This window comes from Littorina saxatilis, linkage group LG17 (assembly GCF_037325665.1).
Source record: "Littorina saxatilis isolate snail1 linkage group LG17, US_GU_Lsax_2.0, whole genome shotgun sequence".
NCBI lineage: Eukaryota > Metazoa > Mollusca > Gastropoda > Littorinimorpha > Littorinidae > Littorina > Littorina saxatilis.
In genome coordinates this window covers 48,502,858-48,517,388 of record NC_090261.1, presented here as the reverse complement: position 1 = coordinate 48,517,388, position 14,531 = coordinate 48,502,858, and the positions used below count along the sequence as shown (strand labels likewise).

At 42.1% G+C, this 14,531-nt stretch overlaps 1 protein-coding gene and 1 non-coding gene across 2 annotated transcripts; both read left to right on the top strand.

The window, feature by feature from the left end:
- Positions 1-395: 395 nt before the first annotated feature.
- Positions 396-14,512, top strand: LOC138953639 (uncharacterized). The gene is made up of 12 exons (XM_070325513.1): positions 396-767; positions 5,982-6,118; positions 6,623-6,721; positions 7,276-7,438; positions 7,985-8,030; positions 8,261-8,422; positions 9,066-9,121; positions 9,876-10,013; positions 10,408-10,579; positions 11,341-11,451; positions 12,566-12,784; positions 13,998-14,512. The coding sequence occupies exons 1-12, from the start codon at positions 583-585 to the stop codon at positions 14,226-14,228; spliced, it is 1,719 nt and encodes a 572-aa protein (XP_070181614.1). The 5' UTR covers positions 396-582; the 3' UTR covers positions 14,229-14,512.
- Positions 6,773-6,846, top strand: Trnat-agu (transfer RNA threonine (anticodon AGU)). Its single transcript has one exon. It is a non-coding gene; the product is annotated as a tRNA-Thr (tRNA).
- Positions 14,513-14,531: the final 19 nt, after the last annotated feature.

Below are 14,531 nucleotides of genomic sequence, written 5' to 3'. Positions count from 1 at the left end.
ATCTTTCATAAATGGTTTTGCTTGGCCGATTGAAGTCAAATTCAGCTGGAACTCTGCTGTATTGGTGCAGTGGCAGTAGGCCTAGATGAACCTAAACTTTCAGCTCATAATAAAAATGTACAGAATTGGGAAACTAACCCATTTGATAAGCACAATCACGGTCAAAGGGGAATCCTGTCTCGGGGACCGAGGAAAGGACCAAACTTTGCCATTCTTTACGTTGTTTATGCTGCTCTAGCTTGCTTCATGTCACTTCTCAATGATAAACCAAGTCTTTGTGCATGCGTCCAGTACCTATGGGTATCTGTGACTGTTCAAATGTATCTTATTAGTACAAGTTCACAATGGTTGCGGAGACCAACAAAAGAGACGGGGTTTGCAAGTACTCGAACTTTTCATTGGTGCTTCAGTCGGGCATATGAACTTTAGTTCCCCCACTAAGCAAAGGTTTGTAGGCCTTCGTGTTGTAAAATGTACCAATGACATTAAGTGGCACGATACTGTCACTGGCAACACTAAACGCTTGCTCTCCGACGTGCAAACTTAGTTAGGTCAGTACATCGCTGTGAAAGCTGTACCACGATGAAGTTCTTGACAGGAGCAGGGCTCTTCTGTTTGCTGAGCAACGTGGTTGTAATAGCAGGGCAGGAGCTGTTGAAGAATGGGGGGTTTGAGAGTCTGTCGGACTGGCAGTGCTGGGCACCCCTCCAGTGTTTCCTGACCTCGGACGCTTACTCTGGATCACACGCTGTTGTAGCAAGTAGCAGGTAAGCAAGAAAACGAACAAAGAAAGGTGCAAGCACTGACACAAGAAAACAAATAATTATATTGAGTCTTACAAGGGCAAGGTAAGTAAGCGAACAAATGAGAATACAAACACTGACACAAGATTGAAGAAATCAATCATACTGAGAGACTTGAAAAGGCCTGGGCGTGCACGGTGCTGTTTCCGTATTCAGTATATCCTTCGCAGCCGGGATTGTCTTCCCCAAAAGGAAAGCCCAGCATATTGGGGGGCTTTGAAATGTGCCGTATTAAACACAAGGAACTTAGTCGATAAATATCGACAGGGGGCCGACTAATGGTTTAAATGTGAAATGTGTGTATAATAATGGGTGTGTGTCTGAAATGAAGTTAGGTAGTAGTTAACATTTGTTTTGAATAATTATTGGTATTTAGACAATGTGGGTAGCATGGAAATGTATGCATTTGAATGTAAGTCTTAGGTACCATTGTACAGACCAGAGATAGGAGTAGGTTGCAATAGCTTGTGTGGTCTTTGAGTTTTGCAAAGATATTGTTAAAGAAAAAGAAGACAATTACAGTAATGCAATATTTATTGTGAAAACCAACGATTGTACAAAGAACATGTGAAGCAACATTATGTCTATGATGATGTGAAGAAAATTAGTTATGATTTATACTATTATTATTTAGACTTTCTTTCTTTATTTGGTGTTTAACGTCGTTTTCAACCACGAAGGTTATATCGCGACGGGATTATTTAGACTTGAGACTGACAGTGTTGTGACGAGCGTTGGCTAATGGTAACGAGTACATATGTGTGTAGTTGTGGTGTGTGTGTGTTTGCGCGTTGGTTTGGATTATGGGTGTAATTTGTAAAACAGATGTGACAGTAATAATGGAGTTCACATCAGTGAGGTTAGTTTGAAATGGAACACACGCACGTTTTTGAAAAAAACAATATGAAATTTTGAACCATGAGATCTTTATTAACCTTTGCCGTGCTTCCTGGGTTCACCTGTACCCAGAGACACACTAAAATCATTGTAACTCTGGAACCATTAAAGGTATCGTTTTGAAATTTTAAGTATCTCTCACACACCTAATTTGCTCTCTGTCTGCAAATTTTTAGTGTGTACATGACAAAACATTAAAATTAATTGATTATGATAATTTACATAAACACTACCGATGGCGCGGGTTCACACAAACCCATACTTTTAAAGAGTAGTAGTGATTGTAACTATCCCTCTGCCGACGGCGCGGGTTCTGCTACACCCATAATTACCAAAGCGGCGGAACAGTGTCTGTCTGCCTGTTTGTCTCCAAGAGACTGTCTGTCTCTCTGTCTGTCTGTCCGTATCTCTCTGTCTGTATGTCTGTTGTCAGTTGCTCTGTCTGTCTGTCTGTCTATCTGTCTATCTGTCTATCTGACTGTCTGTCTATCTGACTGTCTGTCTCTGTCTCTCTCTCTCTGTCTCTCTCTCTCTCTGTCTCTCTCTCTCTGTCTCTCTCTCTCTGTCTCTCTCTCTTAGTCTCTCTGTCTCTCTCTTAGTCTCTCTCTCTCTGTCTCTCTTTCTTAGTATCTCTCTCTCTTTCTTAGTCTCTCTCTCTCTCTTTCTTAGTCTCTCTCTATCTTTCTTAGTCTCTCTCTCTCTCTTTCTTAGTATCTCTCTCTCTTTCTTAGTCTCTCTCTCTCTCTTTCTTAGTCTCTCTCTTTCTTAGTCTCTCTCTCTCTTTCTTAGTCTCTCTCTCTTTCTTAGTCTCTCTCTCTTTCTTAGTCTCTCTCTCTCTCTCTTTCTTAGTCTCTCTCTCTCTTTCTTAGTCTCTCTCTCTCTCTTTCTTAGTCTCTCTCTCTCTCTCTCTTTCTTAGTCTCTCTCTCTTTCTTAGTCTCTCTCTCTCTCTTTCTTAGTCTCTCTCTCTCTTTCTTAGTCTCTCTCTCTCTCTCTCTTAGTCTCTCTCTCTCTCTTTCTTAGTCTCTCTCTCTCGTTAGTCTCTCTCTCTCTTTCTTAGTCTCTCTCTTTCTTAGTCTCTCTCTCTCTCTCTCTTTCTTAGTCTCTCAGTCTCTCTTTCTTTGTCTCTCTCTCTTTCTTAGTCTCTCTCTCTCTCTCTCTTTCTTTGTCTCTCTCTTTCTTTGTCTCTCTCTCTTTCTTAGTCTCTCTCTCTCTTTCTTAGTCTCTCTCTCTCTCTTTCTTAGTCTCTCTCTCTCTCTTTCTTTGTCTCTCTCTCTCTCTTTCTTAGTCTCTCTCTCTCTCTCTTTCTTAGTCTCTCTCTCTCTCTCTTTCCTAGTTTCTCTCTCTTTCTTAGTCTCTCTCTCTCTCTCTTTCTTAGTCTCTCTCTCTCTTTCTTTGTCTCTCTGTCTCTCTCTTTCTTAGTCTCTCTCTCTCTTTCTTAGTCTCCCTCTCTCTCTTTCTTAGTCTCTCTCTCTCTCTTTCTTAGTCTCTCTCTCTCTCTTTCTTAGTCTCTCTCTCTCTTTCTTAGTCTCTCTCTCTCTCTTTCTTAGTCTCTCTCTCTCTCTCTCTCTCTCTTTCTTAGTCTCTCTCTCTCTCTCTTTCTTTGTCTCTCTCTCTTTCTTAGTCTCTCTCTCTCTCTCTTTCTTAGTCTCTCTCTCTCTTTTTCTCTCTCTCTTTCTTAGTCTCTCTCTCTCTTTCTTAGTTTCTATCTCTCTCTCTTTCTTAGTCTCTCTCTCTCTCTCTTTCTTAGTCTCTCTCTCTCTCTCTTTCTTAGTCTTTCAGTTTCTCTCAGTCTCTCTCAGTCTCTCCCTCCCCCTCTCCCTCCCCCTCTCCCTCCCCTGCAAGAAGTCGGTGAAGGGAGAAACTCGATGCACCCACTGAAGTAGCGCTGTGGGTTTCCCTGAACCCACCCCGTCGTTAGAGAAATAAACAGTAAAAACCCTCTTTCAAATGTATGGGTTCAGACAAACCCGCATCGTCGTTAGAGAAATAAACGGTAAAAACCCTCTTTCAAATGTATGGGTTCAGACAAACCCGCATCGTCAGGCGTGTGTAGTCAAAAGCGGCATCCGGGAAAGGTTAAATAATAAACTGAACATCAGCAAAACATCAAAGCAATTATTAATAAGGTTTAAAAAGCTTGACTTACTATGTTAAATAGTGGATTGAAGGCTGAAAACGTCATTTACAAATTACATCTGAGATAGGGAGGGCGGGTGGGGGAAGTGCTGAAAGTGTGGATGAGAATAAAACATAAACAAAATGCTGAGTGACAACAGGGAGGTTAAAGGCTGCCCTTTTCGTAGCGTTCATTAATTAATTCATATTGCTTACATGTGCCAATAATGTTATAAAACTGTACCTAAGGGGACATACTAACGATTGGCTGTAGCTTTCGAACACAGAAAAAATTATTTCAGTATTGCAAAGTGGTTTTGATAGTGTCGAATGTAAACAGAACAGTCTCAAAGTGAAAGTGGATGTTTTCCGGAAATTGCGAAGTTAACAAGAATACCGGCAGAAAAGCGCACTTTCCTGCTTAGCACAATACGCTACCGCACTAATCTGGCGTGTCAATATCACTACGTTTTGGACGTGGAAGGTGAGCGATTTCCTTCCGCCATCAGCTAATTTAAGAAATCACCCCCCTCCTAGGTACACGTGCACTCAAGTTAACCTCTGCTTTGACCTGTGTGCCAAGAGTCAGATGAGAGAGAGAGAAAGCGAGAGCGAGAGAGAGAGAGAGAGACACACACACACACACACACATTATGAGACAGAGACAGACATAGAAATACAGAAGCGGAGAGACTCAGAGGGAGACACAGACAAAGACATACATACAGAGAGAAGTCTGAAGTCTGAAGTTTTTATTCGCTTAAACTAGTTACAGTTCATTGCGAAGGGGCGGATGAGGGAAAAAGGGAACGATTTCGAAATATCGATACAAATGTACAGTGCTCAACGATAGAACACAAGGTGGGTAAAGAGAGAGAGAACAAATGTAACTGATCTCGTGAGAACGGTTGAGGCCTTGCAAGGTTTTGACGGCAACAATAATTATTGTAGTTCTCTAAGACTTTATTTCTGATTGATTTGTAATATGTTGGGAAGACATATTTATCAAGTGATCAACAAAATACAACATAATACAAAACGACACAACATTGTTAAAATCATTATTGGCCAACGTTGAACGTTTACGAAGGCCTCAATCTTCCCGGACCGTAGATCAGATTAATAGGTGCTTGATTTTGGTATTTTGATTTACATAACATTAAACCTTTCTTGGGGTTCATGGTCATGGCAACAGCCATATTAATATTATATGATGTATAATTTTATATTTCAGCATATGTGAATTACATGTCATCATACCAAACTGTCATACATTTTTATTCCTACATTATTCTGATTGATCACAACCAAACCTACTATCATTGGACACATCCAAATGCAAGCGCCTGTTTTTGACAACTTGCTTGGATCTCTTGTTTGGCCTGTAGGTAAAATGTACAATGTATTTTCTGATTTGTGCACAAAAGCTTTTCTTTTTCTTCTTTTTTTTTAACATAACAATGTTTAATGTCACTGTATGTTTGAAAGACCATGGTCAAATTTGTAAAACAAATGTTAAATTAGAAAATAAATAACATTTTGGTTCATGATTTTTCCTACACCTGTGCTAAAAATAAGACATAAAAATGTTGGTATATAAGTCACTCAAATGCAGAGTAGTATGAATGGTTTGAGTTTGTTGCGGTTAACCCTGCACAGTTCGGCCTATGATGTTTTTGTTGAACAATTTTGCCGTCACCCCTCCCATAGAGTGACGTATTTCACAACTTCCTGTGTTACACAAACTCAGTGATGACCAATTTTGCCTTCACCCCTCCCATAGGGTGACGGATGTCACAACTTCCTGTGTACACAAACTGATGACGTATTTCACAACAAAATGGCGCTGCCCATGGTCAACCTCGAAACTATCCGTATAGAATGAGGGCCTTCTGGCCCCCATAATAATTAAGTATGACTGAGCAAAATAATCATTTTTAGAATTAAGCTCATCTGCCAGAACCCAACCGCCCTTATCGAAACGAACACTTTAATATTCTCAACAGCGACACGTTAGACAGGAATGAAGAAGAAATACAGGTTTTGGATTTTGATCACAAATAACACGACAAACGAGGCATACAAGGCTGTTTTGACATTGCTTGAGTACTGCTATGTCTGAAGCCGGGTTGTAATGGACAAACTCAACATGTATTGTCCGTCAGAGCGGAGTCGTGGCAGGGACCCACCCAGTACATCACGGTCAACCCAGGCCAGAGGTACAATGTCAGTGCCTACATGAAGCTTCTCAGCGACCACATTGGCGAGAACATGGAGGCCTATGTCGACATGGAGGACCAAGGTACACAATCATAAATTGATTCGCCAGTTTTTGATAGGTGTAAGGAGCCCAACTCGTCTCCTCTCTGTAAATTGAGATGTAATCTTTCTGTGCGAGCCAAACAAGTTTCTGTGTACGCCACATTCAGATAGTAAAGATGTATTAAAATGTATTGAATTAAATGGATATGGTTTGAGTGCCGTTCAGTAGTTCTACAGAGCTACTAAGGATCCAGTGAGTTCCGTGTGACGCGAGTGATATATTACATTTCAATCACAGAAGTTTATTTCATCAATGAAATGCTGTTTCCAAACAGTTTCATGATCTCGTGAAACTGATAGAAGTCGTTTTGGATTCATTTGATGTCCATATGAGTGTTTCTTTCAATCGGGCTGCTTGTTCCAAAAACATGTGGTGGACTGATTCGGCGTAGTTTTGCCATACTGTGTTCTGACGTATGTCTTGTCATGTGCTCTGTATTTCTTGATGGTCTTGATGAGCACAGTGAGCGATGCTGTGTTTCAGCTGGTCATCACGTGTACCAGACTGTGGCAACCCATGGCAGTGCCAAAACCTCAGACGGCTGGGTGTTCATCCAGGGTTCTTTTACTGCACCTCACACTGGTAAATTTGGTGATGGCTAAATATCATAAAAAGATGTTGACCCAGAAAGTAGACTTCCGGTGGCCTAGTGGTAAGGCGTCCGCCCAGTGAGCGGGAGGTCGTGGGTTCGAACCCCGGCCGGGTCATACCTAAGACTTTAAAATTGGCAATCTAGTGGCTGCTCCGCCTGGCGTCTGGCATTATGGAGTTAGTGCTAGGACTGGTTGGTCTAGTGTCAGAATAATGTGACTGGGTGAGACATGAAGCCTGTGCTGCGACTTCTGTCTTGTGTGTGGCGCACGTTAAATGTCAAAGCAGCACCGCCCTGATATCACCCTTCGTGGTGGACTGGGCGTTAAGCAAACAAACAAACAAACAAACAAAGTAGACTTAGGCTACTTACTATCACTTAGTCTCTCTCTAACGCACGTACGTAGCCTTCGCCCCGTGTTTTGTGTGTGCACGGTGTGTGTGTGTGTGTGTGTGTGTGAGTGTGTGTGTGTGTGTCCACGGTGTGTGAGTGTTTAATTATACTTCACATTACTAAGAATACATAACTTTTTTGCTGGTTTTAGCTGTTAAAACAGTGCGAGTAGCCTTTGACTGCGGCCCATCCGCGCATGTGTTGTTTGCTGTGGACGAGGCCTCTGTGACGCCACTGACAGGCATCACTAACGTCACGGATGCATACCTAAACAACGTCATAGACAGGGAGCGTAAAGGCGACATGCACTTTAAGTAAGTTGCTTCGATGGTTGTTCGTTTTTCTTTTCCCTTCACCTACTTATTATAGTGTTCTAGATGATCGAACGTGTAGCAAAGACCTGTACGCGTACGTGTAGATCTTGCGTCACCCGTGACTCACTTTTTTTCTCCAATGTTCCAAATCATACGTTGGTTTGCTCCCACCAAGACTGCAGATCTTGGCAAACGCGTGACGTAAACACTAGATTTGATGACGTTACCCGTACACGTTCCCGTACACGTGCTAAAAAGTGACACATCTAGATCTTGCTATTAGCCACTCGGGACCGACTCAATTGGAATGTTTCCTTTCTCATTTAAGTTGCTTCGAAATGTGTTCTTAAATTTAAGAGGGATGGGTTTGGGGATAATCAGAATTAAAAGAAATGAACCAGCGCAATGAGAAATAACTAACGACACTGCACGCACATTTCTGCAAATAAGAATCTTACATGTGCTTATATCAATGAATAGGACACATACTGAGATGCACAAACCAGCCGAATTATAAATGATACTGATCTTTCGGTTTACTTGCAGTGTCAAAACAGCATCAGGAGTTCACATGAACGATATAAAAATTCACGTAAGTTTATTTTGCTTTGATCAGTGTTTTTAAGTGCGATTGTCTTGTTACAACACACTTACGTAATAAATAAAATGATCATAACCAAATATTTCAAGCTAAATATTCCGAGTTACAAGAAAGTGGTTGAGTGTGTCTGTGTCTGTGTGTGTATGGTTTAGCCTGCATTGTAAACCGAAATGTTTTGCACGGAACATTTCAAAGTGTTCCACATGGGTTTCCCTCATCAGGTTTTGCAAAAGAAGAAATCGTTTCCATTCGGGTCGTCTTTCAACGCCCACAAGTACAACGAAGGAGCAGCCAACGGAAAGTACCGAGATTTTGTCAACAAACACTTCAACTGGGTCGTACCTGAAAACGCCCTCCAGTGGTACGACATTGAATGGACGAGAGTAAGCGTTCTTGGAACTCCTTTGAACTTTGTATTGAAGCTGTGTCAATAGTCGGGCGTAATTGTCTCTTTGGGTTTATTCACTAGTTAACGAGTGTTATTTTTAAAGTACAAGACCCTATGCTTTTATCTGCCTGTAACCTGTCTGCCATTGTGTTTAGCTGCAACACTTTATTTACTAGTTACGACTAAGTATTTTTGAAGCCAGAAGACTTTAAGCTGTATCCGCCTTTAACCTGTCCCCCATTGTGCCTTGTTGGTTCGTTAGTGAATACAGTTCAAACTGACTGTTCGGGATTTCATCTATTTTCAGCGACTCAATCACAAAATCAGTGCAAGAAAAAGGACATGGTGGCAAGTTCAAGAACCAACCAAAAACTTCAATGATGCGAATTAGAGAACTTAATCAATACCATAACTGTCAAAGTAGCGAGCTATTAGTATATCTATCAATCTGAATTAAAAACAAACATTGCTGGAACCAAAAAACAAAAAAACTATTCTCCCTTGAAATGTTTCGTTTTTAAACGAATAATCAGCTATGATGGAAAGCTTGCATTTTCAGGGAAATCTTGGAATCTTATTTTATTGTTTGTCGCATTGAACATTTCCTATTCAGCCTAGTGTGTTGATGTGTGTTTCAGGGTCATATGAACTACAAGTTGGCACTCGACGCTATACATGGAGTGAAAAGTCACGGGTGAGCTTTCTACACGTGAAAAGATGTTCAACAAATTAATCAATGTTGAGTAAAAATTCGATACAATCCATTCACAAACTCCGTCACGTATTGGTCCTTCCAGTGAACGAACAAAATACCGTCAGATAATAATGAGAAGATGAAAACTTATCTTTGACGTAGTTTTTTGTTCCTCGAAAGATACCAGGAATCGAATTCACGAACCATTCAAGTATTGAAAAGTCTGTCTCGAGCACAGCTGCATTCTTAAATTTTGCAATGGGCTGACGTCAAGTGGTTGATTTACGGAAGGTAGACGTTGCTGTGGTCTTGATTTGTTTGGACTGGTTTCGTTTGGTACGACATGACTTGGTTTGCTCTGGCGGTTTGGCTTAGTTTCTTCTTTGTTTGTCCCAGAGTAATTTGAAATTCTTTGGCTGAGGTTTGATGGTTGCTGTGTTCATGGGGTTATGTGAAAAACTAAGTGCTCTTCGTAAGTTTTTAAAGGTTTATATTTGAAATAATATCATAATTTGTCAAGCAGTATGTACGAAATGTTAAGTCCTTTGTACTGGAAACTTGCATTCTCCCATTAAGGTAATATATTGTACTACGGTGCAAGCCCCTGGAGCAAATGTTTGATTAGTGCTTTTGTGAACAAGAACCAATTGACAAGTGGCTCTATCCCATCTCCCCCCTTTCCCCGTCGCGATATAACCTTCATGGTTGAAAACGACGTTAAACACCAAATAAAGAAAGATGTCATAATTTGCAGCATCAAAGTACGGGGTCACAACCTGGTGTGGTCAGTTGAGAAATACGTGCAGGGCTGGATCAAGCAGCTGTCCCCCACCGAACTGAAGACAGTGGTCAAGCATCACATCGAGGAGACCATGAATATGACACGCGGACTGTGAGTAACCGCATATCACTCACTATTTCTTGGAAAAAGGGAGAGAGAAAGGTTCAAAAGGTTTAGGGATCGTATACTTTCAATTAACTTAGCTTTCTTCTAAACTATTCTTTATATTTTCTGGAGTTTCATCTAGCCCCTCTGGTATGTTCATCAGTTGTACTATGTTGTAATGTGGCACACTGATAGACAGGAGTACTGCTTTGTAAAAGGAATGTAACACTTGTTCACTGTGTTGCCTTGTGTTCACAGACTGGAGCACTGGTACAAGGACAGCGTTGTGTTTAGTGTAACTTGTTCACTGTGTTGCCTTGTGTTCACAGACTGGAGCACTGGTACAAGGACAGCGTTGTGTTTAGTGTAACTTGTTCACTGTGTTGCCTTGTGTTCACAGACTAGAGCACTGGGACGTGAACAACGAGATGCTGCACGGTTCGTGGTACCAAGACAGAGCGGGAGACCCAAACTACAACCTGGAGCTGTTCCGTATCGCTCATCACGCCGACCCCAGCGTCAAGCTATTCCTCAACGACTATAACGTCGTGGCTGGGAGTGGTTTTACCAATGTCAGTATTTTGCTTTAAACGAGTCAATACAAATATTTTGCAACGTACAGTACCTCATACAAGTACATATAACCACAGCAAAGAAGCTTTGCATAAAGGCATGTTCTCAAAGGCACATACCTTCTTTTGAACACCGTTCGGCTCATCATCTCTGATCTTGCCAGTCTTTTAAAAGGGATAAGCCTATCCCTCTACTTGGTCACATACTAAAATTGGACACGTTGACTCATTGTTATCAGTTAGATTTTTTTTTTAATGAATTTATTTCTTGAAAATAACGAAATCGATTCATAAAACAAACCCACTGAACATAGAGAGCAGCCAGGTTGTTCAATTGACATTGTGTATGTGACTAAGCGGAGAGATAATCTTAAAAAGCCTCTCCAGATCTGAGACGGTGAGCCGAACACACACACACACACACACACACACACACACACACACACACACACACACACACACACACACACACACACACACACACACACACACACACACACACATACACACACACACCTCGTTGGCGAATATACTCATTTATTTACGCATATACAGTACAGGATGCAAATGTGGTAAAGCGATTTCACTCGTGGTTACCGGTTTATCGTTCGTAGATTTTGGGAAACTAATTTACTTTAATAATTTAGAATCGTTGATGTAAGGCGTCTGATCGTGTGTGTGTGTGGTCGTGTGCAACACTTGCTTTGCAGTGTACTTTTCTTTCACTAAACGGCCTGTTTTGCACTTGCCTGTATCTTCAGGACTACCTGGCACAGGCCAAGAAGTACAAGGCAGCCAACGTGGGTCTGGGAGGTATGGGCGTACAGTGCCACTTCGCGGAAGAGATCATGCCTGACGCTTCTCTTGTTAAGGTGAGGACTTTAAGAATTAGCCACATGAAATACGTATCACGGCGAAAGAAGCATGAACATTTTAAGATTCATTCAGTGTGACGACGAACCTCACATGGGGCTAAATAGACGGTTTTTTTCCGAAAATACAGGGTGACCCCCCCAAAAATGCCACTCTCTAAAATGCTTATAATTTTCACAAGTGTTCAGCAAAGTACTTCATATTTGGTGTACATTACCTTCAGATGTGGGATGATAATTTCACCAAGTTTCAAGTTTGTAGATCTAGTGGTTTGATTTACGCCTTTTAGAAAATTATTGTTCAAATTTGGAGATTGCCTCAATTGTCGGAGGTTTGACACTGAGCAGTGGCAACACTCATCTGACCACATTTGGTTTGGTTTCCGTCGCCGGCTACTGCCTCGCCAGGCGAGGGTTTATTGTCTTTGCTGTTTCCAAGCTGGGCATGCTAGGAAGCGCCCAAGAACCAATTGGCAACAGATGACCTGCTCAGGGTGGCAGCCAGGAACATCAATGGTTTCTGGCCGAGTGATGAGTGGGGTCGGAGAAAGTCAAAAGTGTTAAGAGCTTTCTCCGTTCTGCATTGGACAAGGTCAGCCATCTCCTGTTTGAGGGCACTGCAGCTTTCTGCGTTCTGCATTGGACAAGGTCAGCCATCTCCTGTTTGAGGGCACTGCAGCTTTCAAACACGTCTGTGAGGTAGCCAACTGCACCACATTGGCAGGACACATGGTCCCAGTTGATGCGGCTGCTGACTGTGTGTAAGCGACGCAGCAATCTCTGAAGGGAAGTGGCAGGTGGTGACCTTTCCTGTTGAAGGGACGATAAACCCTGCCTTTCTCCTCGCATTCGTTTAAGAGTGCTTTTTCTCTTTCTTGTCTGTTCAGTTTAGCCTGTAAGCGGTGTGGCAGAGTACTACCCCCCTTGCAGTTTGGCCAGGGTCAGGCGAAACGTGGATTCATAATGAGAGATAACATCAGTAAAGGAGAGACTGAGAGAGATAGAGAGAGAGACTAAGAGACATGTCTGAACGTGACTTCAGCGGCTCCCTTTCGAAATGGGTTAATGACATGCTTTTCGATGTGGAAATATATTTTAACCCTTTCGTTGTCAGGAACGCCTAGATCTGCTGTCCACGGCCGGGGTGCCCATCTGGGTGACGGAGCTGGACGTGGTGGCTGTGGACGAGAACAAGAGAGCGGACCTGTACGAGGCAGCGCTGAGAGCTCTGTACGGTCACCCCGCTGTGCAGGGGATCCTCTTCTGGGGCTTCTGGGACCAGACACATTGGAGGGGACCCCACGCCGCTCTCGCTAAGGGGAACAATATGGAAGTGAGAGTTAAAACATTTTGTGGTGTTACTTTTATCGATTTTCTATGAGTTTTAAAGAAATTCGTTTTGCCTCGTCATCTGATCATAGATCACATCACAAAGGCATGTGTATTTGTCACACACACACGCACGCACAGACGCACGTGAGCATTAACGAACACACGCACACTCGTACGTACAGACAAGCACACGCACTCGCACACACGCAATCACACACACACACACACACACACATATATATATACACTCGCACACACACACTCGCACAAGCACGTGCACGTATTTGAATACAGTCATGTCGTTTGCGAAAGATTGTCGTACTTGTTTGTAACTGTCTTTGTCTTAAAGGCACAGTAAGCCTCCCGTAAACCATCACAGATAATGTCAGGCTTTTGCACACAGTACTAACACCCTTCCATTTGAACGCTCACCAAACGGAAACATCCTAGGTGCCCTACGTCAAGAGGGAGCAATTTCTAAAGAATTAATTTTGCGGATTGTCTCAGAGACAATCGGACCGTGGTGCGTTTTGGCGCAAGACCTAACTTTTAACATATAAATGATAAATTGACAGCTTGTTACACAAACCTTCTTAAATCATAACAGAATTCTTTTTTCATCAAGACAAGATCAATTCGAAGTTTTGAAAGTTTGAAAAAAGAAAAGCCCGGAAGCAGGGTCACGCAAGGTCGTGGTTCTCGTAGCAGACGACTGTTTATGCCTATCGCCAGTTCCTCTGAACAGTCAAAAGCCATCACCAGAGTTCTTGTGAACCACAGCCGTTTGTTTCGTGCATAGTCAGAGGTACATAATAACGTGCTATTGCAGATAAGCTCACATCGAGTCGCATTCAAATTACTAACTGACCACTACATTGTGAAAAAGGGAAACTGGATCACACGGGTTCACGATCGCTCAGGGGTAAGATAAACCACGCAAAAATAAATTCTTTGAAAATTGCTCGCTCTTTACGGAGGGCACCTAGGATGTTCTCAAGCGGTGAGTGTTTAAATGAAAGGGTGTTGGTACTGTGTGTAAAAGCCTGACAGTATCTGTGATGGTTTACGGGTGGCTTACTGTGCCATCAAAGATTGATATTGAAGCAACGTTAACGCGTTACGATGATAATGATTTTGTTTGCAAGACAAGACAGACAGGACAGGACAGGACAACTTGTCTGATTGTGGATACAAACAGAAATTCTTTCTTTCAGCTAACAGCTGCAGGGCGCCGTGTCCTTGACCTGTTTGAGAACCAGTGGATGACGGACGAGACGCACGTCCTTTCAGCAGTTGGAAATCAGTTCAACGTTCGTGGTTTCCATGGTGACTACGAAATTCACGTGCTTTATCAGGGGAGAGAACTGCCCCACTTGATGCAAAACATCACGCTCTACAAGGGTTCCGATGTGACTGTCAGCATCAACGTCCAAAACGTAGTATAGAAACTGCGGTAGTTAATGGCTTTTCAGAAATAACCTTGATTTTTAACAATAATAAACCTGCTACGGTTTTTTTGTGTGTGTGGTAAGTATGAGATTCTGTTTTGATTGTTTTGATTGATACTGTTACCACGTACCATGCTGGCAGTCCGTCTCTTAAATTGTCTTTAGCTCGTGAAAGTGTTTGTTTTTTTGTTAGCTGAAGAGAGACTGAAAACATTGAAACCATCGCCAGACGAGAATGGTTCTAAATATATTTTATGACAATAAAAAGTAAAGATTTTAAAGCGTGATGTACTTTTTCCT